The 27,694-nt window shown below is 37.1% G+C and overlaps 1 protein-coding gene across 1 annotated transcript in view; it reads right to left on the bottom strand.

Moving 5' to 3' along the window:
- Nucleotides 1–10,713: 10,713 nt before the first annotated feature.
- The window catches only part of FOP1 (O-acyltransferase (WSD1-like) family protein), a 31,942-nt gene continuing 14,961 nt past the window's right edge, over nucleotides 10,714–27,694 (bottom strand). Inside the window, exons 3-7 of the mRNA XM_068633063.2 lie at nucleotides 13,342–13,408; nucleotides 12,730–12,836; nucleotides 11,682–11,891; nucleotides 11,282–11,419; nucleotides 10,714–11,043 (exon numbers count right to left, since the gene is read on the bottom strand). Of these exons, the coding sequence (XP_068489164.2) occupies nucleotides 10,879–11,043; nucleotides 11,282–11,419; nucleotides 11,682–11,891; nucleotides 12,730–12,836; nucleotides 13,342–13,408 (687 nt within the window). The 3' untranslated portion in view covers nucleotides 10,714–10,878. The remainder of the gene's footprint in view (nucleotides 11,044–11,281; nucleotides 11,420–11,681; nucleotides 11,892–12,729; nucleotides 12,837–13,341; nucleotides 13,409–27,694) is intronic.

Below are 27,694 nucleotides of genomic sequence, written 5' to 3'. Positions count from 1 at the left end.
GATAAAACAGAATATAAAGAGAAAGATCAGTAAAGCAACTATAGATTGCAGAAACAATCGGTTGTTCCGAGCAAACAACCGGTTATTTTTCTTTTCGTTTTCCTTTCCATATTGTAGCTCAAAAATCTGATTCTGGACAACTTCAATATGTTCATCAAGGGTCAAAAAGCGAGTGTCCATGCTCTGGAATCTGTTGTCAATGTTCTGGAAATTTGTAACACAAAGACCGTGGAGATTTCTTTGATTTTCCGCAAAGCCATCAAGTCTATCCACCATGTATCTCTCAAAAGAAGACATTGAGGGAGTCCCATTCCCTTGATGTCCAGCACTTGTTCCAGCACCACAGTTAGTTGCAGGTTGTTCTTCATTCTGAACATTCATATCAACATCTTGATCTTCTTCATCAAAATCAGCAGGTGCAACACTTAAGGAACCACCATGATCATCATCCTTGCTTACCCATTTTCCATTGTTCTTGGTAAAACCCATTTTTCTTAGTGAATCATTGTTCACTTCTTGTGTTGATTTCACCAACTCAGAAGTTTCATCCTCAAGATTCACTTCAAAATAGAGTAGAAATTTAGAAATTAAAACAGCATAGGGGTAATGGTAGTCACTTAACCTCATGGATTTTTGCATATGCTCTTTGATGATATGAATCCAACTGATCTTGACTTTCTTCATGATGCAATAGATATAGACAAAATCTTCTTCTATTAAAACAGAATGGTTGCTCCCCCTTGGAATTAGAATCCAAGTGACAATCTAATTTCAGCCCTCCAACTGAACAAGTTCTTACTTGAGCTTGTGGATTCTTCAAACAACTTTTGTAATATTGAATCTTGTTGAAGTCTTCCACTACACCAATGTTTCCTTTATTAATTCTCAGCCCAACATATTTCAAACCAGTTACAGCAGCCCATACATCATGGGTAATCTCCATGTCTACACCCTTAACATGTGAAACAAGATTGTTTCCTTTAAACTTCAAATTTGTGTAGAAGACCCGAATTAAATCCGGATATATGTTCCCCTTCATCTCCAAGAACCTCTTCAACAGCTGTTCCTTGAGAAACCTTCTCACATTATCCAACTTTTGGCTTTTTAAAGGAGACAACTTTCGGATTGTTTATCACTTTTGTACTTGTTTCAAAGCGATACCTCTCAATCAATTCATTATCTCCTGAAAACCAGCCCTCAAGACGTCCTCCTGACCTCACAACCCTAGTTTTAATCCTTTTTGATGTAGGAGGAGTGAAATCCATGAAAGCAGAATGAGAAAAAGGCACACACACAAGGAGAGAAAGAGATGTTGCAAGAGATGAGCCAATGGGTTGTTTTTGTGAAGGAAAACAACTGCAACAGATTTTATAGCAAAGTAGAAACCTTCTTTGATTCTTTGGTGGTAGTGGGTTTCAGTCTTCAAGGTAGAAAGACTGGTCCAAACCTTGCACAGAAAACATCAGCATAGAGTAGAAAAACACATGGTCAACACATGTGACTTTTGACTAGACATAAAAGCTCTTGAATTTCCAAGATATGAAATATATTCCTTTATGACAAGATGTAACTTCCTCCATAATCAAATCAGGCTTTCAAGACAACTTTATTGACTTAAAGACTCATTAAATTTTGAATCTTCAAAAGATAGAATTCATAGAGAAATCAAATCAATTCTTCACAGTGCTGTCAGAGAAGAAACAATCGGTTGTTTCGAGGAAACAACCGGTTGTTTTTATGCAGCAGTTTAACAAAATGTGAATTCCAAGCATAAACAGAGAAAGGTTCAAAACAGATGCAATTGCCCATTTGAAAAATAAAAATTAATCATGAATTAGTAAATGAAAAGCAAAACAAGGAAGGTCTTATCCTTTTGTTATGAAGTTCCTTCAACGAGTTACTGTTTGTGATCAAGAATGCTTCTTTTGGCTTTTGAAACAACTTCGACTGGTACCAACTTTTAATTCAGTTCCAGACACACTGCTTTTCTTCCAAAAGCTTGATCAGCTAACTTAGGACTTCACACTTTACTCAGTATCCCTACATCATAATAAGTTCAAGCAACATGATTGGTCCCTTTACAAATGTGGGTTCTTTTGATTTACCTTCATCATTTGAAACCTCTCAACCTTTGGGAATCCATTTCATGATACCTTTAGGAACATAATATTTCCTTATTTTACAGAATCTGACTGAATGACATCTTTTCATGCAATAAAAGCATGTAACAACCGGTTGTTTCGACTTAACAATCGGTTGTTTTCCTGACAGTTTTGAAAAAGACTTCGAAAACTTATCTTGCTTGTTCTGTGGATTAAAACCTAATCCTGCTTTTCCAAAAACACAATTTTGAGATGCCAAGACATTCTCAAAGTTGGATTTGCCCTTCGAAAGCTTGTCCACAGTTCTAACAAGATAGTGAACTTTCTTTTTAAGATTTTCACAATTTTCACAAACAAGAGAGTCACACACATGAGAAGAGTTTTTGCAATGCTTTTCAAGATTTTCAAAATCATTTTTTGATTTTTCCTGTTCTTCTTCAAGTGTTTTGACCCTTCTCTCAAGCCAGTTATTCAACTCTTTCAATCGGTTGTTTGAGAGAGCCAGTCAGTTAGCTTCATCATGAGTTTCTTTAAAACTTAAAGTAATTGACTATAATTTTCAGCACTTGGGGAAGCACATGAACTTACACTTCTTGAGCTGCTTGAATCATCATCTCCTTCTGCCATTAAGCATAGGTTGGCTTTTTCGTCTTCACTTGATGAGGAGCTTGATGAAGAGATTTCATTTTCATCCCAAGCAATATATGCTTTTTTTTTTTTATTTTTCCTTCTTTTCCTTGTAGCTTGACTTCTTCTCCTTTCCTTTTTTATTTGGGCAATCAGCTTTTATATGCCCTTGTTCTCCACAACGAAAGCAAGTATAGTTGTTAGAATTGAAATAACTAGTTTTCTTGTTTCCATACATTTCTTTGTTGGAATCTTTGTTGCGATTTCTTTTCAAGAACTTACTAAACTTTTTGGACAGCAAGCTAAGGTTTTCTTCCTCACTTTCATCACTTGATTCTTGTTTACTCTTGTGCTTGGCAGTTTTTAAGCCAATGCTCCTCACATGCTTGTCTTCACTTTCTTGAACATTGAGTCTATTCATCTCCAACTCATGTTCTCTAAGCTTCCAAACAATGAGGCCGTAGTCAAGGATGTTAAGTATTTTGATTCGGAGATTGTTGTTACCTTAGGTTTCCTAGATCTATCAAGGCACTTGAGAATCTTGATGTTTAGTTCCTCTTTATCAAAGGTTTTCCCAAGGCTCATTAGATGGTTGATGATGTGAGTGAACCTCGTTTGCACTTCTGCAATAGATTCTCCCTTAAGCATTCTAAACATCTCATACTCTTATATTAGAGTATGTTTCCTTCCTCTCTTCAAATTTTGTTCGTTCATGGGTGACTTCCCAAAATGTCCCACATCTCCTTGGCCGATGAACATTGTGAGATCCTGGAAAATTCATCAGAAGTCAAAGCAAATGTTATTATATTCTTGGCAATACAATCAAACTTGACCTTTTTATTTTCAGCATCAGTCCATTGGGACCAAGGTTTTTCAATAAAAGATCCATCCTTTTCAAATTTAGGAATAAAAGGGTCATTGTTGGGTCTATTAGTGTTTAAGTTCAAGAGGGGAGGGGTGAATTGAGCTTATAAAATTTTTGCAAAAACACACAATTAATAGTATATCAGAGACAAAAGAACAAATTGTTTTTACATGAAACAGATTGATTCTTCAGAGCAGTCTAGCACAATTTGAATTTGTTCAAATTAAAATTGTAATCAACAGAGGGTTATAACAGAATCAGATTAGTTGGATTTTATGAGTATGAAGAACACAGCTATGCTAAGAAAACAATCAAATTCATTCAACACAAGATTTTAAAGAGAATGAATCTTTCTCAGGTTTTAATGAATAGACTATTTGTTCACAGATCAATTAAAACATCATATACAACTGCCTTGTTTATGATCAGAGAGCTTTAACAAATCAGGAAGAACAATTTTTACTTAAACCCAGAATTAACAGATTCAATTTCAAAAGAACAGATTTAGTTCTTGACAGAATTAAGCAAAACCAGAAATGAGTGCAGGGATGAGAAGAAAAGGCACGCAAGTTTTTATACTGGTTCACTCATACAGAGCTACGTCCAGTTTCACCTTACCCCAAGGTGGAATCCACTAAAAACAGTACCAATCACTTACAAACGCAGCAGTTCTTGAACACTACAAGAACAATACAACCAATGCTGAAAAACCCTATTTCAGCACACCTTGCACTCCAAGAAACCCTATCAAGGAGTGACTAACACTTACACCTTTACAAACCAGAATAAAGGAAAGATTACACCTGAAAAGAAGATGCAAGAACTCAAAACCAGTAGTTCAATTTGCTGTAGAACTGCACCAGCTCCTTCACCAAGATCAAAGGTTTCCTAGAACAAGCACACTTGAAAAACCCTTTGGAAAACCTTTCAAAAATCTTTTCAATCCTTCTTCTCACATTGAAAGTGTTTGATCTCTGTCAAAAACGTAATTGCTCAGCATCCTTTCACGTGAGAGAGGCTTTTCTTTATATAGAAAACAGTTTCTAACTTCTTTTCAAAAAACAGTTGAAAAGCTGTTATGAAAACAACAGATTCAGTTTTGAACTTAACATATTTATTTTGTGAAAACTGCCAACTCAGCTAACTGAAATAACTGTCTGAGTTGTACCTTTGGTGCCCTAACTAACTTTCAAAAATCCTTTCAGCAGACCAAAGAATAAACCTGTTCTTTTACAGAGAAACATATTCATTTTTGTGCAGTATCCTGATTTTAGGAGAAAACTCCAAAAAGCTTTTTGGAAAAACTTTTAACCACTTAATGTGCTTATTCTAGGCTTGGTTAGGCATCTAGAATAGATCATGTAGCAAAAGGCAACCTTACACATACACAAGCCTACATACAAGATCATCTAAACCTATTACAAACTTTACAACAAACTAGTTATTTTCTACATCAAACACAAACTAACACTAGGTATAGAAAAGGCTTCATCCATCTTCAACAATTTTCAATTGCATCCCAAATTCCTTTATCAAGATATTCAACAAAGATTTTCATTCTAACTTTCCAAAATTGATAATTAAAACCACAGAACAGAGGTAGTCTGTTAATTGAGGCACCCTCCCCAAAAGGTAGTTTTTCAGCCATAGAAAAAAGATTTTAGGATCAAACTTGAATATTTTTCAAGTACCAAGCTCTGATACCAATTGTGAGAATATATGGCCTTAAACGAGAAGGGGGTGAATTGTTTAAGAGGGGTTTTTGAAAACTTTTTCAGCTTGAACAAAATCTTTTGTGTGAATCCAGATCAAAATTTCAGTTAGCCAAGAATTTAAGCACAAAATAGCAAAGCACCAAAAAAACAATCGGTTGTTTCTGCGAAATAATCGGTTGTTTATACCAGTAAAGAAATAACAAATGAATTTAAAGGAGTTCAAGGAAAGAAAGAGATACACAAACAATTTATACCGATTCACTCTTAAACCAAGAGCTATATCCAGTCCCCATAAGCCATTGGGTAATTCACTAAACAATCAACACAGACCACACACAAACCACCAAAGTAGTGACCTTGAACCCTTCCATAAACACACTCACTTTGGCACAACACACACCAAGAATGTTGATCTTCACCACCTCAAGAACACACAACACTCATTGGCAACAACACCAAAATTTACAAAAGATTCAGAACAAATTACACTTGTTTACAGAACAATTTGAAATCAATACAGATGCAATCCTATTCCACTATTTCTTGAGAAAACCCAAAGCTTGATGAGAATATTCAAAAACTTGAAAGCAATCTTTCTCACAACTGAAAGTCAAATCTATTTCTCCTGTCTGATTTAAAACATAAACAAACCATTTATACTTTTCAAAGATTGGTCAAAGCATTTAATAGAGGAGCGTATTCAGTTGGAAGTCATTTAAAGCACATTCAACTACCAAAACAGAATTTTGTTAGGATTTTCAAAGAAACAATCGATTGAAACTACGAAACAATCGATTGTTTTGGTTTGACAGCAAGTCAACCAACCAAAACAGTTTTCAACCTTTTCAAAAACACCTGAGTGTAAAACAATCAGTTGTTTTGACAAAACAACAGGTTGTTTTTCACTTAGTTTGAAAAACACTTAATTTTAAAAAGGTTTTAAAAACACATTAGCTTTAGATTCAACAAAGAGTTGATTACAATTTTAAACTACCCAGATCCTATCCTAAACACAACAGCAACTCCAGCCTTGCATCAAACACATTGGATTTAGATACTTCAAAGCCCTTGATCACTCTTGATCAACAATTTTACACTTAGTTTTGAAAAAGATTTTAAAAAGCTGAAATTGGGGAGCCTAACAGTCAAGGCCAATTCAATCGGTTGAATTGAGTTTTCAATCGATTGTGTTTTGAAAAACCTTAACATAATTTGTTAAGTCTGGTAAACATTTTTTCCTTAATTTTAAACTGTTTTGGCCTTTGTTTAAAAATCTTAAATGGTACTTTTGAGTATATATAACTAGTGTTTACATCTCTGAAAAAATGAGAGAGATCAGATTACCAAAAAGATTAAAGTATTTCAAGATTGCAAGATTGCTTAAGGCTTTGCTTTGCTTTTAACTAAGTAGTCAACAGAACTACTAATCTTTCTCCTTTTGAGGTTGTTTATAGATTTAATCCTCTCACAGTTCTTGATTTTACTACCACTTCTAGAAAATTCTTCTTTGATTCATGAAGAAGTAGTTTCTAGAGCGAAGTTTATTAAGAAGTTCCATGAGAAGGTTTAAGCCCAAATTGAAAAACAAGCTCAAAAATATATTGAAAGAAATAATAAAGGGAGAAAAAAAATTGAGGAAGGAGACTGGGTTTGGCTACATTTACGAAAAGAAAGATTTCCAAACGAAGGAAAGTCAAAAGTTAGTCCCAGAGGAGATGATCCATTCCAGGTCCTTCAACGCATAGATGACAATGCATATAAATTAGACCTCCCAGCTGATTATGGAGTTAGCACTACTTTTAATGTTTGTGATTTGATTCCTTTTGCAGGTGGTGCTAACAATATTGAAGAATTGGATCTGAGGATAAATCCTTTTTCAAGAGGGAGGGTCTGATGGAGTGTAAGAATTAATGGCCTAAACAAGAGCGGGGGGGGGGGGGGGGTGAATTGTTTAACAAAAGATTTTTGCAAATGTTAGCTAAAAAATGAAGATTTATGAAGAATTACAGAAAGAGCAATCAGGGAAGCCAAGAAATCAAAGCTGTTAAAACTATTTGTAGAAAAACAATCGGTTGATATTTTTATTTAACCGGTTGATTAAAGCAACAGAGACAAAAACCACATCAAACAATTTGTAATGAGTGAAAGAGAGAGAAGATCACACAATCAATTATACTGGTTCACTCCTTACCAGAGCTACATCCAGTCCCCAGAAAACCACTGGGTATTTCACTAAGTAATCAACAACAGATTACAATGACACAACACCACAAAGAGGTGATCTTAAACACTCAAGAACACACACCCTTTTTGCCTTTACACACACATACAGTCAGAACAATCCTCTGACTTGCATATTTACTGTTTTTCAAGAATACAAATTGAAAACAATTACAAGAATAAAAGGAAAAAATTACACCTGGTGTACAGGAGATCATAGAGCTCCTAATTCACTTCTTGAACCAATGACACAACCTTAGGAAATCTAGCAAAGCTTGAATCAAATCTTCCTCAAAACAGTTTCTTAATCTCTCTTTCTGTATTTTCAAATATGGAGGGTAACCCAGTTTTATAGCTTTTCAAACTAGCCGTTTTAGGCAGTTAAACACGAGCCAAAACAGTTTCAAATCAACTGAAAACAGATTTAACAGGTTTTTGAAAAGCTGTTAAGAAATTCAAAAATCAACCGATTGAAATTCGATTTAACCGATTGAATTGGTTTTGACAGTTAGTCAACCAAGTCAAAAACAGTTTGAAAACCCTCCAAACAAGCTGGGCGGAAAACAACCGACTAAACCGAGAAATCAACCGGTTGTTTTTCACTTAGCTTATAAAAACACTTTTCATTTTCAAAACCAGATTGATTTAATGGTGCTTTGGATTAAGAATGAATTTTACAAATTCTAAAATACCTAGAACTAAACCCCAAACTCAACAACACAGACATCAAGCTATCTTCACAAATTTGGAGGCATCAAAGCTTCATTTTCAACATGGAGGACCATTCAGAAGGGCACATATTGGGCCTTTAACAAGGGTCATGGCTAGAAAAATAAAAGAATAAGAAGAAGGAGTTCAAAACACTATACTTTTATGGAGAATTAATTTTTAACTTTTCTTCCAAATTTCCTAGTCTTATAAATTTGTACAAAGTAGTATAGGCTTTATTTTAGGCTTGTATTTCGGCCATTATCTTGGGCCATGTTTTAGGCCAATTAGAGTAGGGTGTAAATAGAAGAAGAAAGAGCCTAGATAGAGTTACAATTAGGCCTCCTTGGACCCGATGCTACTCTAGACCAGCTGAAGAGTTTTTAAGGTTAAAGCTTGCACCTTGGCTGCCCATAGCACTATAAATACAAGTGTTAGCCCCTTTGTAAATCAAATTTGAATTGGTAAAGAAATGTTGCCCAAGTTGCTACTCATTTGTCTTCAAATTCTCACTCTCAAGTTTGCACTTCTATTCTTGAATCTTCTTAGGAGTTGACCTAACATCTCTTAAGTTTCATTATCATTCTCCATACACCAATATTTCATAATTTCTTTCACCCATTTTAGCCACCCAATCTCAGCAAATTCTGCACCCCAAATTACAAAACAAAAGACTCATAGCAATGCAAGATAGGATTGCATCACCTAGCCAAGGTTCTCTCCCAGGTACACGATACCCCCTTTCTCATTTTATTTCTTATTCCCACTTATCTTTTTCTCACTCATTTTTACACATAGAAAACCTTCAACATATTATCAAGCCATTCTTTTTCCCCACTAGAAGGAAGCCATGGAAGCTGAATTATCAAAATTGATAGAAAACAACAGTTGGAGCATTGTTTCATTACTAGCTGGTCACAAACCCATAGGATACTGATGGGTTTATAAAATAAAATACAGGTCCAATGGGAGCATCAAACGATATAAGGCGCGCTTAGTCGCCAAAGGCTACACACAAATGGAAGGGATTGACTATATTGCGACTTTATCTCCTACTACTAAACTTACGACATCACATTGTCTTCTGACTGTTGCAACTGTTAGAAATTGGTTCACCTACCATCTTGACATACAAAATGTATTTTTGCATGGTGACCTTCATCTTTCATAGTTGTCTTGCTCTGTGTCGATGATATACTTTTAACAAGAAATGATGATATCGAAATCAAGCATCTCAAGGAATTTTTTTCTCCAACACTTTTGAATCAAGGAACTTGACACCTTAAAATATTTTTTGGGAATTGAATTTTCTTGATCTAAACATGGCATTTTTATGTCTCAAAGAAAATATACGTTGGACATTTTGGACGATGGGGCAAAATCGGAGAAGTTCCCCATGAGCAAAATTTAAAAACCACTATGACTGATGGTGATTTATTACATGACCCAACTAAATATCGCAGGTTAGTTGGAAGACTCATTTACCTCATCGTCACAAGGCCATATATTATCTACTCAATTAGAAATTTAAGCCAGTTTATGAAAGAGCCTCACAAAACACACTAGGATGCAACATTACGGGTTCTGAAGTACATCAAGGGGACACCGGGTAAGAATTATTACTTCCCTTTGATAACGATCTTAAGATGAAAGTCTATTGTGATTCAGATTGGGGAGGATGTCGTACTACTCGAAGATCAGTCAACGACTATTGGATTTACCTGAGAAATTCATTGGTATCTTGGAAGTCTAAGAAACAAACCAACGTGTCAAGGTCATATGCCAAAGCAGAATATCAGACCATGGCGAATGCTTTTTTGGAGCTAACATGGTTACATTATATCCTGCAAGACCTAAAGGTTTCAATTAGCATGCCTACACCTTTGTAAGCGACACTCCATATTGTAGCGAATCCTATATTTCATGAGCGTAGGAAGCATATCGAGATAAATTGTTACATCGTACGAGACAAGTTGCAAGTTGTGACGATAAGTCCATCACATGTCTCTTCACATTGTCAGTTAGCAGATATATTTACTAAGCCTCTCGAAAAAGATCAGTTCGTGACTTTGCGAAACAAGTTGAGAGTCAATGATATTTACTCACCAACTTGAGGTCGAGTAATGAAATTATTATATTTTTCATATAAATATATATATATATATATATATATATATATATATATATTTAGAAAGTGTATCAATGTATAATGTGCGTAATAAAAATAAGACAATAGTTTAATGTAATTGTTGATAGATAGACATAATATATGAAGTAGTAAATTATATGGAGCATATCTCTCCAATATGATTGTATATAAATAATAGGCATACGTTGAATAAATATAAAAAATATATTTTTCATAATATTTGATAAAAGAGAGAGAGGTAAATTCAATCTTCGAATTATTTTCTTATTCTAAATTTTATAATATTGTATATACGTACGTTCATGGTTTGATTTGTGATTGAATGGATGGAGTAAAATATACTCTAGTACTTTTTCCAAACTGTATGAAATTTACGAGTAATGTATACAACAAAATATAAGCTCCGAAGTTATTCATATAAATTCTACTTCAAATGAAAAATAATAAATGCCTGCCAAATTTGTTTAAATCTCATTATTTAATGTTGTACTACTAAACTAGATCGACAATGTTCTTTCTCTGGACAGCATCAGTGATGAGTTTGAGCGATTGTTCTAAATCATCACAAAGAAGATAAGGATCGGGAATAACAAGTGGGTCCACTGCTAGAGAAATGGTCATCTTGTTTGCATAACTCTGGAAATGGATTGTAAGTGCCTGTCAAAGAAATAAAGAAGGACTTGCATTATTCTCATAATTTTTGTCCTCTATCAAATACCGAATTGTTTAACAAGTTAGATCAAATATATATTATTAGAAAGTGTTTAAACTTAACTTAATTTTATAATAAATTAAGATTTGTACTCACAATATTATTTTCAAGTTAAGATGTACTAATTTATGTTTAAAATTATATATTTATATGAAGAGTACATATAAATGATTCAATACTTACGTTAGAGAGTCCATAGACCGTAGGAGCAATGTATGCCACGGGATGACCATAGAAGCTAATTTCTTCCACGGGACCAGCCACATTAGAGAAGGCTATGGTCGTGTTTAAGAGAAGTCTTTCTGTCATCGCAGCAGCAACCTACAAGAAAGTCCAAAATAAAATAATAATATTTTTTTAATATAAAATTTTGATGTTAATCATTATCAATATGATATTTCAGTTAATTGATAACTCAAAATTCAATAATCATTAATCATTACATGAAAAAATATTAATAAATAAAAAAATAATTTATCTAAAATGAAAAAAACATAAAGTAATAACCGTGTTACTTCATAAATGTAAGGTTTGTTTCAAGTAATGCAGAATGTGTAGCACTGAGATATAGCTGAATGTTTACCTTGGCACCTAATAAATTATGTACTGCCTTTGAACAAGTGTAGGAGCAAATTGCTTCCAATGAGTGCTTCTTTCGGTCGATTCTATCCTTAGCTTTACGAATATATTCTAATGGATCTTCATACAGAGCAATATGGAATGGGAGGATGATGTATCCCATACGATTTCCCCATTTTACTTTCGATTTCTCTGCCATCATATCAGCTAGATCCTAATTGGCACAACAATCGTTAGGACTTTTTTTTTCAACATAAATTAAAAAAATAATAGAGGACACTCTAACTGCTTCTGATTTTACAAAATATAATCAGAAAATACAAAACACCACAGTGTAAAATGTATTTACACTATCATTTCTTTACAAACTACCATATATATGCTAACTACTAATTTGTTAATATTTACCTTGTCATTTGCATTTATATGACACCGTAAAACTATTATAGAATGAAAATTATATATATATATATATATATATATATATATATATATATATAAAGAGAGAGAGAGAGAGAAAGATAGGGTTTCAATAACTTTTTGTCTGTGAAGTTTTTAAAGGACTTCTGAACAAAACATCATTTCCTTTCTGTTCCAATGCTCAATCAAAATTTTATTTTTGTTTTGATCCTTATTATTTATTAACTTTTTATGTTAAGAAAAGAATTGTTCCTTAAATAACACGTCAGCATAACATATAATTTTTTTTCCATTTTTCATCCTTAAATATTTTGTTCTATTTTTATGCTTTATAAACATTTATAGTATTTTATACTTTATTATTTATTGACATATTTAAAGTGAAAATGTGAATGGCTAAATTATTTTATGAGAAGAAAAAATAATCAATATGATATAATAGAATAATAAATCAAAAATATCAATAAATTTTTAATATAAAAAATATTCAATTGTATGATAATTAGAAATACTTCATAATACATTGTGGTAAAGCTAAACTCCACAAAGGCAATATTAAACTATTATTTGTTGAATATTTCATATAAGAAAAGATTTCCAAATGGAACTTAATATTCGATAACTACACTCACCTGTATTCCACCAATAGGTCTAATGTTAACAAGAACTAATGCCCTAAGGCGAACCTTCTTTAGGAAACTTGATCTCTGTTTCGCAACATTGACATTTGATTCCAGATCTGCTTAAGGTCAAGTACGAAAATAATTTCTTATTTGTTTGAGGACAGATAATTTGAAAGCAGGTATAAAATCATTTAATACTAATTAATTTTAAAAAAAAAATAATTAATTACTATAATAATTAAGTTAGATATTAGTTTATAATTAAAAAAATATTAATATTTAAAATAGTTTTTATTATTAATAAAATTTTATAAAATAATTTTTAAATTTGATATAAAAATTAACTATCAAAATTTTAATACTGATTACTTTAAATTCTAAATTAATTTTTAATTTAAAATTATAAATTAATTTAGAATTAAAATGATTAGTAACTAAAACTTTAATAGTTAATGTTTGATACCAATTTAAAAATTGTTTTAAATATTAATATTTTTTTAATTTCTAACATAATAATATAGTGATTATTTATTGTTGTGTACATAAGTTGTTATTAAATGATTTTTTTACAATTAGTATAAGTTTCAATAAAATTGAACTGCAAGAAATATAAAAGATTACCATATGCTCGATTCAAATAGCGAGTGAGAGCGGCTTGTGTTACTCCCAACAAAACATCATTCACGGTCTAATTCAAAACATTTAACAAACAGGAAAAAAATTAACAATAACTCGTCTTTTTCAGGGATAGTTGTGCATAATTACAACATGTTTACGTGCAAATACATTATAAAAGAAAAATACTAAGGCTTCAAAAGATAATTTATTTAAGGTAGGAGTGTGAAGTAATCTTTTTGTTTCTTTAAGAAAGGAAAATATCCTGTCCACACTCATTATTTTTAACAACTTCTTATAATAAAATATTATATTAAAATAATAATAATAATAGATATCAATTAAATATTATAATAAAAAAATAATGTATAAAGTTTAACTTGGAAGTAAGAAAAAAATAATGATGTTTATTAATTATTAGATCTTAGTCAATGCATTGGACCAGAGCGCTCAGAGAGGAAAAGTTCTGTTCGGTTGCGGCACTAAGAGGGTGTGCCTTGAGCAGAGTATTTTCTTATTGAGTATGCTTTCAGTTGAGATTATATTCTCGTGATAGAAAGTTGTTACAAGAGGTAGGCTATAAAAGGAACTTGAGATTTCAGGTTAAAGGTACGTTGTTTCTAAGACTGAAACTAGTTACTTCTTGTTTCTTGTAAGTCTTGTACTGACTAGATCGTCAGAGTGCAATCAACAGGTAGAACCCCCTCTGTTTCAACGGAGCCGTGTTCCGACGCAACAAAGGGAAGAACATGTTCCAATAGAGACAGACGGAGCTAGAGCTTGTCATTAGAGTCAACCGGCGAACAGGTCAACCAGCAAGAACATTTGGCGCCCACTATGGGACCCGATAAAACCAGGTCCCACCCGCAATTGTGCTCAAGCTTTTAGGCATGATGAGGAATACAAGGCAAGGTCTATCAGGACCAGAAGGGAGTAACAACCCCACCATACAACAACTCATGGAGACCATTAGCGCTCTTCAAGAGACAGTGGCAACATCTAAGGCTGACCAGAAGAGGCTCATGGCGAAGGTTCAAGATGAACAGGTACTTAGGCAAGACCATTTCAGGGAAGAGCTAGATGCGTCACGAGCAAACAACGAGGAGCTACGCAAAGCCAACGAGGAATTGCGTAGGGACGTATAATGGCTGGGAGAGCGCTCCACAGGAGAGCGAAGCCCAACTATTCAAGCAAGGGCTCGCCCCATGCCATTCTCACATGCGATCATGGACATCGTCGTGCCGACTAGTTTCATGACGCCTAAGATTGTTTTTACAGGTACAGAAGACCCGAAGGCCCATCTCACAACATTTAACGCTCAGATGATGATCTCGGGAGGAACGAATGTTATGCATTGTAAGATGTTCATGGGCACATTCACAGGCACAGTGCTATAGTGGGTCGTTGGCCTCCCAGATGACCACATCACCTCTTTCGATCAGTTTTCTTCATTGTTCAGGGAACAACTCATCGTCAACCGAGCTCAACCGTCTGTCCCTTTTGACCTTTTCAGGGTGAAACAGAGGTAGGGAAAACCTTTGAAGGATTTCTTGGACAAGTTTGGGGCGTTCGTGGTAAAGCTCCAGACCTAGGACGAGGCTTTGATGGTCCATGCCTTCGGGCAGGGGATCATGTCAGGGTCATTTAGTGACTCATTGATCAAGAACCGGGCAAGGACCTTCGGGGAGATCCGACGACGAGCTGCTGCCCACATCGCCACAGAAGAAGCTATAACAGTAAAACGTGAGAGCACCTACACAGGGCAAGTCAAACCGAGAGAAGGCGGTCGAGCCCAACCAATGAGAGTGCATGAAGCTGTGACCGAGAAAAGGTTAGACACCCGGCGAACACCTTATGTGTCGAGAAAGAATCAGTCTTGGTCGAAGGCGAAGGACGACTTGCCTTTCCGACCCAAGTTCAAAAATGACTTACAAGGAGTTGCTGGCTATGCCAGGTATGGCAGACAAGTTGTGGTTCCCCCCAAAATCTGATAGGAATTTAGGGCCACGCAAGGAGATCTGGTGTGAGTTCCACAAGGCCTTCGGGCATGATGTGGAACACTGTATAACCCTGGGCTACCAGTTAGTAGGACGGATAAAGGATGAGTTCCTGAAGGAATACCTGGAAAGGAGCCAGGAAGGATCGAAGGAGGAGCTACCATTAGCGGACCAAAGGCACGAGGTGCCTGTCCATGGCGAGATTAATACCATATCGGGAGGATTTTCAGAAGAAGGATGCACCGCCTCTAAACTGAAGAAGTACGTGAGGGAGGTGATGACGGTAGAGACGCAAGAGCCTGATCAGCCGGCCGAGCCCGACCTCTGCTTTACCAACGCTGACTTGAGAGATGTAGTCCCACATGAGGACGATCCAGTGATGATCTCGGTCATTACTGTGGGAAGAAGAGTACACAGGGTCCTCATCGACCAGAGGAGCTCGACCGACGTGATGTTTTCGGTGACTATAAACAAGTTGCAGTTGTCGCTTGACCAGCTGAGACCATACAGCGGCTGTTTGTTTGGTTTCGCTGCAGACTAGATGGAAGTAAGGGGACATGTGAAGTTGAGGACGACTTTCTCAAATGGCACCTCATCTCGCACAATCAGTATAAGGTATTTAGTTGTTAACAAAACTTTGGCTTATAACATGCTTTTGGGCAGACCTGCCTTGAACAGGTTAGGCGCGGTTGCCTCAATGAGGCACATGAAGATGAAGTTGCTCTCCCTTGAGGGAGGAGTAATCGTTATCAAATCTGACCAAAAGATGACGAGGAAGTGTTATGAGAATAGCCTGAAAAACAAAAGAGGAGTATGTGTGGTCGCCGCCCAACCACAGGGACCCGATGAGACCACTCGTGTAGAAGTCATCAGCGAGAGGTGACCTGAGCCTGCAGGTGAGGTTCAGGAGAAAGAGATTAAAGGGAAGAAATTCAAGCTTGGCACGTCACTGGACCAGGAGATGCAAGATCAGATCGTCGGGGTAATAGCGAGACACTTAAACGCTTTTGCATGGTCTGCTTCAAACATGCTCGACATTGACCCTGACTTCTTGTGCCACCGACTCACGATGGACACAAAGGTTAGACCCGTGATACAAAGGAGAAGGAAGTTCAATGATGAGAGACGCCTGGTCATCAAGGAAGAAACCCAAAAACTTCTAAGTGCTGGCCACATAAGGGGGATCCAATACCCTGAGTGGTTAGCGAACATAGTGTTGGTCAAGAAGGCCAATGGGAAATGGAGAATGTGTGTTGATTTCACGGATCTGAACAAGGCATGTCCTAAGGATTCATATTCTCTACCTAGTATTGATGCCTTAGTCGATAACGCTTCGGGTTGCCGACTTCTCAATTTTTTATACGCATTCTCGGGGTACAACCAGATCCGCACGCACCCCTGCCATGAGAGCAAGACTGCATTCATGATGAAGCTCTCCAGTTACTGTTACAAGGTCATGCCCTTTGGGCTGAAGAACACTAGCGCAACCTACCAGAGACTGATGGATAGGATTCTCGCCCCTACGATTGGGTGAAATATGCAGGCATACGTGGATGACATGGTCGTCACCTTGTAAGAGAGAGACCAACATGTTGCGGATTTGGAGGAGCTATTTACCATAATAGCTAAGTATGATCTGATATTGAACCTAGAAAAGTGTGTATTCGGGGTAGAGGCAGGGAAGTTCTTGGGATTCCTACTCACTAAATGGGGGATAGAAGTAAACCCCAATAATTGCATGGTGATCATAGGGATGAGGAGCTCTGCCACTGTAAAGGAAGTACAACAGTTAACTGGGCGAATGGTCGCCCTATCCCGGTTCTTATCAACAGGAGGAGATAAGGGGTATCCTTATTTTTAGTGTTTGAAGAAGAACAACCGCTTCGTGTGGACTAGCGAATGTGAAGAGGCGTTCCTTAAGTTGAAGGAGTACTTGGCTAGCTCGCCTGTCTACTTTGCAGTTACAGATCGAGCGATCAACTCGGTCATCGTGCAGGAACATGATCATGTTCAGAAGCCCATATACTTCATCATCAAGGTGCTACAGGGGCCGAAGGTACGCTATCAGGCTATCGAGAAGACAGCCTTGGCAGTCGTATTCACAGCTCGACGACTCTGCCACTATTTCCAGAGCTTCACAGTGATTGTCATGACCGACCTTTCAATTCGTAAGGTCCTCTAGAAGCCTGACGTAGTAGGTCGGATGGTGTGATGGGCAGTCAAGTTATCCGAGTTCGATGTACAGTATGAAACCAGAGGGCCTATTAAGGGCCATGTTTATGCTGACTTTGTGGTGGAGCTCTCCTCGGAAGCCACTCAGGTAGATGGTGGAGATTTTCAGTGGGTTCTCTCCGTGGATGGATCTTCTAACCAGCAAAGTAGCGGAGCTGGTATAATACTGGAGGGACCAAATGAATTGTTGATCGAGCAGACCCTTAGATTCGCTTTCAAGGCCAACAACAACCAAGCTGAGTAGGAACCGCTGGTAGCTAGGATGTTGTTGGCCAAGGAATTGGGCGCTCGAAGTTTGCTGGTAAAAAGTGATTCATTGTTGGTGACCGGGCAAGTCACAAGTGAGTATCAGGCCAAAGATCCGCAGATGTCTTCATACTTAAGGTATGTCACACTTTTAAGGGAGACTTTTCCCGTGTTTGATATAGTCCATGTTCCGAGGGAATATAATGCTCAAGCAGACCTGCTGGCCAAACTCGCTAGCTCAGCCAAGGAGGGTCGCCAAAGGTTAGTCATTCAAGAGACTCTTAAGTCATCCAGAACCATTGTAGGTTGTGCGGGAGAGGTCCAACATGTGGAGACTTTGGAGGACGTAAGAAGAGGCATTGATCATTGACAAAAGAAACGCTAAAGGTGCCCAAGGTAAATGCCTATGGATTGTTGGGAGAGGAATCGACGGATGTTTGCCAGGTCGACGTGGGCGAAACTTGGATGACACCATATTAGTGTTACCTTGTTGATGACATGCTCCCAGCGGAGCCTGTGGAGGCTAAGGTGATCAAGAAGAACTCAGGCAGGTATACCCTGGTAGATGGAAAACTGTTCAAATATGGCTACACTCATCCTATCCTCACCTGTGTAAGCAGGGATCAGTGTACGCGCATCATGACAGAGCTCCATGAAGGCATCTGTGGAAGTCATGTTGGGGGACGAGCTCTCTCCTTAAAATCCGTTCGGGCGGGGTACTACTGGCCGACCATGAAGGAAGACTGCAGAAAGTATGCACAATGATGCGAGCAATGTCAAAAACACGCTGATTGGCATCACGCACCCCCATAGGAGTTGCGATCCATACACACCCCCTGGCCTTTCTACACATGGGGAATAGACATCTTAGGCCCTTTCCCACCAACGATTCGTTAGATGAAGTACCTGGTGGTCGTCATTGAGTATTTCACCAAGTGGTTAGAAGCTGAACCAGTTGTGCAGATAACTGCCCACAGGGTTCAGTACTTTGTATGGAAAAATATTGTTTGTCGTTTTGGGATCCCAAAACATTTAGCGTCTGACAACGACACCCAGTTCGCAAGCTAGCAGCTATGCAAGCTATGGACAAAGCTCGACATCAAGCAGGTGTTCTCCTCGGTAGAGCTTCCTCAAACGAACAGACAGGTTGAGTTCGCTAACAGAGTCTTGCTCAGGGGCTTGAAGAGGAGGTTGGAGAAAGCTAAGGGGACCTGGGCAGAAGAGGTGCCTCGAATCTTGTGGGCCTACTACACCAGTCCATAATCCACCACAAAGGAAACGCCTTTCAGTTTGTTGTATGGATCAGACGCCATGATCCCTGTAGAAATCCAGGAGAATTTGTTGCGATTCCAGAACTTCGTGATAGAGGAATCTAATGAAGGGAGGAAAGTGAACTCAGACTTACTTGACGAAATATGAAAGCAGGCACACGTCAAAGTCGAAGCTTTGAAGAGAAAGGTCGAACAGAAACAAAAGTCTAAGCTGAGACCTCGACAGTTCCAGATTGTCGACCTGGTGATGCGAAAGGCTCACCTCTACTAGTTGGAGAATAAGCTGTCTCCCAAGTGGACCGGCCCATTCCGCGTGGTAGAAGCACTCGGAAATGAAGCTTATAGGCTCAAGACTCTGGAGGGTGGAGCTATACCCCGAACGTGGAATGGGGCCAACCTCAAGTTTTATTTTAGTAAATATATTTTGTCGATCTTTATGAACAATTTGAATAATTAAGGAGACACTTTTTTTTCCCTTATGGGGGTTTTTTAATGAGGTCGCCCAATGAAAAACTATTCTTGGAAGATGTTTTGCCAGAATACTCCGTTAACACAAAAGAAGGTGACTTGACCGGTATGTTATCCGAGTAAGCGCAATGTGTGAATGATTGACAATTAAACAAGGTCGCCTATTCCTCTGGTAAGATTATGAGGTCTAAGTGACTTGACAACCATACCATTCAGATGGGTAAACCTTTTCTCAGTAAGATTTTGAGTCTAGAAACCCTGAATGGACTTAAGATTATTTAACCAAGGGAAGGTAAGCCAACCTACCCCGATGTGGAAGAGTAGACTTGGTGTGTAAGCCAACACCTAAGTCAGATACTCCAAGAGATAAAAGTTGTTTAAGGGTAGACATGGTGTGTAAGCCAAGACAGATACTCCAACCGAAAGGCACTAATAGAGTAGACATGGTGTGTGAACTGACACCCACGTTAGGTATTCTAAAGGCAAGAAGTTACAAAGAAATGTCGATGACTAGATACTAGGTAAGACTACCTACCTTGGCAAAACGCCCAAAATAGGCTCCCTATGCGACTTATCCCAAGAAAGACAGCCTTTCCTTGGTAAGATTCCAAGCCTAGGAGCGTCAAAGTCCATGCCGATTCATATGAGATGGCTTTTGCTTAGTGAGACTCTGAGCCTAGGTACCCATAATCGTAGATAGCCATAACTAAGATTGTTTGGCTTAAGCTGGGCAAGATACCTGTTTCGATAAGATACTGAGTCCAGGTACCCTAAGTATATGTCCCGAAGTAGTACGCTTTCTCCTCAGTAAGATTCTGAGTCAAGAGGTACAAAATCGCAATTAACAACAACTAAGAGCGCGTAGCTAAAGGTATAGAAAGAAACCCACCTCGGCGTTGGTAAAACCTACAGAACATGGAAGCTTTGATGAACCAAATCTGTGAGAAAGGCTTGATGCTTTGCTGCTTTGATTGAAGCTTAGTTCTAGGGGGTTTAGAATTCTTGTAAAGATCATTCTTAATCCTATGCACAAGCTAAAGCAATATGTTTTAAAAGAGAAAAACAACCGGTTGAGTTCACGATATAATCGGTTGTTTTACACTTAGCTTATTTGAAGGTTTCAAAATTGTTTTTGACTTGGTTGACTAACTGTCAAAACCAATTCAACCGGTTAAAACGACATTTCAACCGGTTGGTTGTCACATTTCTTAACAGCTTTTCAAAAACCTGTTAAATCTGTTTTCAGTTGAATTAAAACTGATTTGGCTCATGATTAACTGCCTAAACCAACTATATTTAAGAACTATAAATATGGTTTCTCTTTGTATTAAATAAAACACAGAAAGTGAGATTGAAAACATTTTTTAGAAGAGATTTGTTCAGAGTTTTGCAATATTGCCTAAAGGTTGTGCATTGGTTCAAGAACTAATCATAGGAGCTCTATGATTCCTAAAATACCAGGTGTAATCTGTTTCTTTTTTATTCTTGCAATTGTTACTTTTCTATACTAGTAAAGTTTGTAAACCTGTAAGGCCAGAGGGTGTTCTGACCGTGGTTGTGTGAAAGGAAAAGAGGGTAAATGTTCTTGGGTTATCAAGATCACCTCTTTGTGGCTTTGAGTGTGTGTAATCTATGATTGATTGCTAGTGGGAAACCCAGTGGTTGTTCCGGGAACTGGATGTAGCTCAGAGGTTGAGTGTACCAGTATAAATTGATGGTGTAATCTCTCTCTCTCACTCATTATAAAATGTTTGATTTGTTTTGTTGTTTCTGCTGCTATAAACAACCGGTTAAAACGAAGTTTCAACCGATTGTTTTTCTGCAAACAGTTTCAATTGCTTTGTTTGTGTTGGCTTCCTTGATTACTCTTTCTGTGATTGTTTGTTTTGCAAAAATATTTTGTCAAAGAATTCACCCCCCTTTTGTTTAGGCCATTAATTCTAACAATTGGCTTCAAAAGCTAAGTTATTGAAAGTTATTCAAGTTCTGTTTTTTTTTTAAAATCCTTTAATGGCTAGCAAGTTTTCTTTTGGGGAAGGTGCTTCTTTAAATAGACCACCTCTATTCTGTGGTGAGAATTATCAATTGTTGTGTATAAGAATGAAACTTTTTGTTGACTCAATAGATAGAAAAATCTGGGATGTCATTACAAACAATGCTTTCATACACCTGCCTGAAACTAATGTTGTCTTACCTAAAAATGAAAAAGATCATCTTGATTGTGTAGCTAAGAACATCTTTATTTTTGCTCTTGATTCTAATGAACTTCTTAAAGTTTTAGAATGTGTTTCAGCTAAAGAGATGTGGGACAGTGATTCAAGAAATTGTTTTTTAGAATGTGTTTCATAAAGATTCAAGAAATGGTTGGTTGGACAGTGATGAGTCCTCTGCTGGATCATCCTATGCAGATTCTAAAATGGATGTTTTTCTGATGGCAAGAGAAGAGTCTGCATCAAATAATGTAAGTATATCTACCTCTACCAAATGTGATTGTTATTATCAACTTCTTGAGGCTTTTAAAGAAACTCATGAAGAGGCTAACAAATTAACCCTTTCAAACAATCGGTTGAAAAGTAAAAATAACTGGTTGAAAAATAGAATCAAGGTTTTGGAAGAAGAATTCAACAACTCAAAAACTGATTTTGAAAACTTAGAAATGATTTATCGAAGTTCTTCTTGAAAGTGTGAATCTAGTTCTTGCAAAAACTGTGAATCTCTTCAAAAGAAAGTCTTGTATCTTGTGAAAACTGTTGACAAAATTTCAAAAGGTAAATCCAACCTTGAGAGTGTTTTAGCATCTCAGAGTTGTGTTTTTGGAAAATCTGGTTTAGGGTTTAACCCGCAAAGCAAGAACAATGGTTGTTTGAAACCTTTTTCAATCATTACAGAAAATCAACCGATTGAAAAGTCCAAACAACCGGTTGTTTGTTGTTTCTACTGCATGAGAAAGGGTCACTTTGTCAGATTTTGTAAAATCCGCAAAGTTTCTGTTCCTAAAGGTATCCTAAAGTGGGTTCCCAAGAATCCTAAGGTTCCTAGCAATTAGATTAACATCCATGGACCCAAATTTATTAGGGGACCCGATCTTGCCACCTGATTTTGTTTTTTGCAGGATTTCTTAATGAGAAAACAACATGTATGGTACTTGGACAGTGGCTGCTCCAAGCACATGACTGGAGATGCATCAAAGTTTGTTAGCATCACTCTTAAATAAGAAGAGCATGTGACCTATGGAGACAATAACAAAGGAAAGATCCTTGGAAAAGGCACCATAGGTAATGAAAACATATTTCTAATCCATGATGTTCTCTATGTGGAAGGGCTCAAACATAACCTACTCAGCATAAGCCAGTTTTGTGATAGAGGATACCAAGTCACATTTAGAACCAACTCATGTGAGATTCGTCTACCAAACTCAAAGGAAGTACTGTTGGTTGGTAAGAGATCAAATAATGTCTATCTACTTGATATCTCTAAATCTACATCTATTGGTTGTCTTTCGACAAAGAATGAAGAATCATGGCTTTGGCACAGAAGAATTGCACACATACATATGCATCACTTGATAAACTGATTTCAAATGATCTTGTTATTGGCTTACCCAAACTCAAGTTTGAGAAGGAACATGTGTGTGAAGCTTGCCAAAAGGGGAAACAAACAAAACAATATTTTAAACTGAAAAACCTTGTTTTCACCTCAAAACCCCTAGAACTATGAGCCTTGGAGGGAATTATTATGCCCTTGTTGTTGTAGATGATTTTTCCAGGTTTATATGGACCCTATTCTTACATTAAAAAAGGGAGGCCTATTCTGATTTCAAGAAGCTAGCAAAGAAGCTACAAAACACCTGTTGTAGCAACTTTGGAGTAATTAGGAGTGATCATGGTGAAGAATTTCAAAATGAGAAATTCAACAACTTTTGTGACAAGCTAGGCATCTTTCACAACTTCTCTGCACAAAGGACACCTCAACAAAATGGAGTGGTGCAGAGGAAGAACAAATCACTTGAAGAATTAGCAAAAACAAAATTGAATGAATCATCCTTACCTAAGTGTTTTTGGGCTGATGCGGTAAGTACAACATGCTACGTGATGAATCGTGTTCTTATCAGGCCAATTCTGAAAAAGACTCCATATGAGCTGTTAAATGGAAGGAAGCCTCAGATAGGACACCTAAAGGTATTTGGATGCAAATGCTACATCCTAAACAATGGTAAAGAGAATCTTGGTAGTTTGATGCAAAAGCTGACAAAGGTATTTTCCTTGGTTACTCCCTATCTAGTCATGCATATAAAGTTTACAATAAGAAACTTATGACTGTTGAAGAATCTGTGCATGTTGTTTTCGATGAAACTAACAAGTATGAGCAAGGTCTAGCAAAAATCAGTACAAAAGAAGATGAGCATAATATCTTTTTGATGGATTTGGAAAACTGTACAGAAAATCAACCGGTTGATTCAACGAAACAATCGATTGGAAATACGCAACAGTGTGATGTTCCAAAAGAATGAAGGATCCCTAGAGATCTCTCAGTTGAAAATATCATTGGATAGATCAACAAGGGTGTATCAACAAAAAGGAATGTAGCAAACATCTGCAATCATACAACATTTGTCTCCAAGATTGAACCAAAGACAATCAATGATGCACTTCTACCGACCAGTCCTCAGACTTGGGCGTTGACAAAAGTCATGGTGGGGCCCCGAAGACTGGGTCCACTGGGAGGCTGGGAGGATGGGCCAGAGTCTCGGGGAGCTCGCGGGTGAGGGTAGCCGAGGAGGGGGCAGCATCAAGGCACGGGGCGTGGAGGCCTCATACCTCGGTAACCCAAATAATAAAGATGATCCGAAAAAGGTGGTTTCCAAGCCACATTCCAGGACTTAGTAAGGGAGAAGTCAATGTCACAGACGGTCCGTGCATGGGGGTGTGGACGAGGCGGTAGGGTGCGCCACAATCAAAGAGCCCCTGGGAAAGAGACGACTGGTAAGAGTCACGTCCCAGGGGTGATCTGCATGCATGGCACGTGAATAAGATAGGGCACTCCTAGGGCGGATGACCCAGAGGTTGGGTGCATGAGTTGACACCCAAGTAAGGGGATCTTGCACACTAAATGGCCCTAAAAGTGGGTGATAGTGACGCAAAGACGCACCTACAGTAAGCCTAAGTCACAGTTAGCGAAAGAAGCAGAAACACTAAAGAGTATATAAAGGGTAACAACCAATATAATAAGGTAAGCAATTCTAATGCGAAAGCATACATAAAGCTCTCAGAGTTTAGAGTTTTTTGGTGTTTCATTGCCCGGAGTTTGACTTGAGTGTCAGAGTGCAAACGGCCGCGAGGGCGCCCGTTGTCTCTTGTTTTTTAGGTGATCCACAGGGAGGAAAGCACTGTTAGAGTGGAGGGAGTCCTGGACGCAAAGGTGGTTGTGAGTGCACGAAGACGTTTGGGTGAACCGACGAGAACTACACTCAAAGATGAAGACTAAACTACTGCTATGCATGAAGAGTTCTGTACAACATGGAAGCTTTGATGATCCAAATCTGAAGTGTAGGGTTGATGCTTTGCTGATTTTGGTTGGAGCTTAGTTCTAGGGTGTGTAGAATTCTTGTACATATCATTCTTGTCCTATGCACAAAGCTAAATTAATCTACGTTAAAAGAGAAAAATGTTTTTCTAAGCAAAGAGAAAAATAATCGATTGAAATCACGATATAATCGGTTGTTTTACACTTAGCTTGATTGAAGGTTTTCAAAACTGTTTTTGACTTGGTTGACTAACTGTAATAACCAATTCAACCGGTTAAAACGACTTTTCAACCGGTTGATTGTCTAATTTGATAACAACTTTTCAAAAACCTGTTAAATCATTTTCAATTGGATTAAAATTGTTTTGGCTCATAACTACCTGGAATCACTAGTTTTAAGAGCTATAAATATGGTTTTCTTTGGATTTCAAACACAACAACACATAGACAAGAAAATGAGATTGAAACTGTTTTTGAGAAGAGATTCAAATCAAAGTTTTACAAGATTGCTAAGTAGTTGTGCATTGGTTCAAGATCTGATCATAGGTGCTCTGTGATTCCTGAATTACCAGGTGTAATCTATTCCTTTCTTATTCTTGTAATTGTTCTTTTCTAAACTTGTAAAAGGTGTGTAAACCTGTAAGGTTAGAGGGTGTTCTGACTAAGGTTGTGTGTGTTGAACAAGATGCTCTGATGTCTCCAAATCCAAGAGGAAAGATTGAAGACCTTGTTGCTGGATGTGTGTGTTGTCTAGTTGTTTGAAACTTGTTAATTCACTCCTTAAGATGATCCAAGTTCATTTGAATCTTTAACCTTTTGAAAAGATGAGTTTTCTAAAATGCTATTGAAATTTCAACAGGTTGAAATTTTGAATAGGTTGTTTTACCTTAGTAGTTTTTGAAAAGGTTTTGAAAAGCTTGACTTTGCTGTCAAGTCAATTCAACCGATTATTTTTCTAAAAACCTGAACAAAATTTTGATAAGTGGTTTTAATATGTTTTAAATGACCCTAACTACCTTGGCTCCTTTATTAAATTTTTTAGACCACTTGGTTGGTCTATATAAAGGTGGTTTTACGCTCCTAATCTTGGAGTAAGAAAAAAAGTTTATCAAAAACAGTTTTCCAATATTTGAAAGAGCTTTGGATCATTCTTAAGTGTGTGGAATAGGATTGGGTTGTAATTCTGAACTTTAAGCTTTGTAATACCCAGGTGTATTTTATTCCCTTCTTCCTTGATTACTGTATTTCTGTATTTGTGTTGCCAATGAATGTTATGTGTTCTTGAGGTGTTCAAGATCAACACTCTTGGTGTGGTTTGCCAAAGGTAGTGTGTTTCTTGAGGGGTTCAAGGTCACTACTTTGGTTTGTGGTGTTTGTAATCTGGTTTTGATTGTATAGTGGATTACCTAGTGATTTCTGGGGACTGGATGTAGCTCTTGGTGTAGGATTGAACCAATATAAATCTGTTTGTGTGATTCTCTCTTTCTCTAATCTCACATATATCTGTTTTAAGTTGTTTTTATTGACTGCTAATAAAAACAACCAGTTGAATCACAAAAACCATCGGTTTATTTTCTGGAAATCAACTAAAACAACTTTGTGCATTGCTTTCCTTAGTTTCTTTCTCTGTGATTCTTCATTGACTTTAATTATACCTTCAAAGTTTGAAATTTAATAAACAATTCACCCCCTTCTTGTTAAAGGCCACATATTCTAACAATTGACATCAAGAACAAGGTTCTTGAAAGTTATTAAGCTTTGATCCTAAATCATTTTTAAATGGCTGAAAAATTTTCTTTTGGGGAAGGTGCTTGTTTAAACATATCACCTTTGTTTTGTGGTATGAACTATGAACTGTGGTGCATAAGAATGAAATTCTTTGTTGAATCTATAGATAGAAAAATCTGGAATGTTATTACAAATAGCTATCTCATGCCTATATCGGAAAATGTTTCTTCTGAAAGAGAACATCTTGATTGTGTAGCTATGAACATCATTGTATCTGCACTTGATTCCAATGAATTGCTCAAGGTTTCAGAATGTAGTTCTGCCAAAGAAATATGGAGTACCCTTGAAGAGTATCACAAGAATCCAAGGAGTGCCTTGATGGACAAAGAAGAATCTTTTGCTGAATTTTTCTCTTCAGAATCCATAAAGGAGGTTTGTCTTATGAAAAAAGAAGAATCTGTATCAAGTCAAGTTGCTGGGAACAAAAACTGTCAAGACTCAAGTGATGAGAGTGAAGAGGAAACACTTAGGTTGCTGTTTAAGAAATTCAGCAAGTTCCTAAAGAAGAGAAACAACAAAAGTGACTCATCCAACAGGTATGATAGCAAGAAACCTACCGAGTTTAACACTAACAAATATACATGCTTTGGATGCGGTTAATAGGGTCATATTAAAACTGAATGTCCCAACAAAGAGAGGAAAAACTTAAAGAAGTATGAGAAGAAAGGAAAATCAAGAAGAGCTTACAATGATGACTCATCAAGCTCCTCTTCCAGTGACGAAGAAGAAACAAATTTATATCTAATGACAAGACAAGAAAGTGACACAAGCAGTGTAAGTTCAAGCACTTCTATTAATTTTGAGAATTATAGTCAACTTCTTGATGCCTTTAAT

Source organism: Phaseolus vulgaris, chromosome 8 (assembly GCF_051622355.1).
Source record: "Phaseolus vulgaris cultivar YP4 chromosome 8, ASM5162235v1, whole genome shotgun sequence".
NCBI classification, from domain to species: Eukaryota; Viridiplantae; Streptophyta; class Magnoliopsida; order Fabales; family Fabaceae; genus Phaseolus; species Phaseolus vulgaris.
The sequence above is the reverse complement of the archived record's forward strand: the minus strand, read 5'-3'. Positions and strand labels throughout refer to the sequence as shown.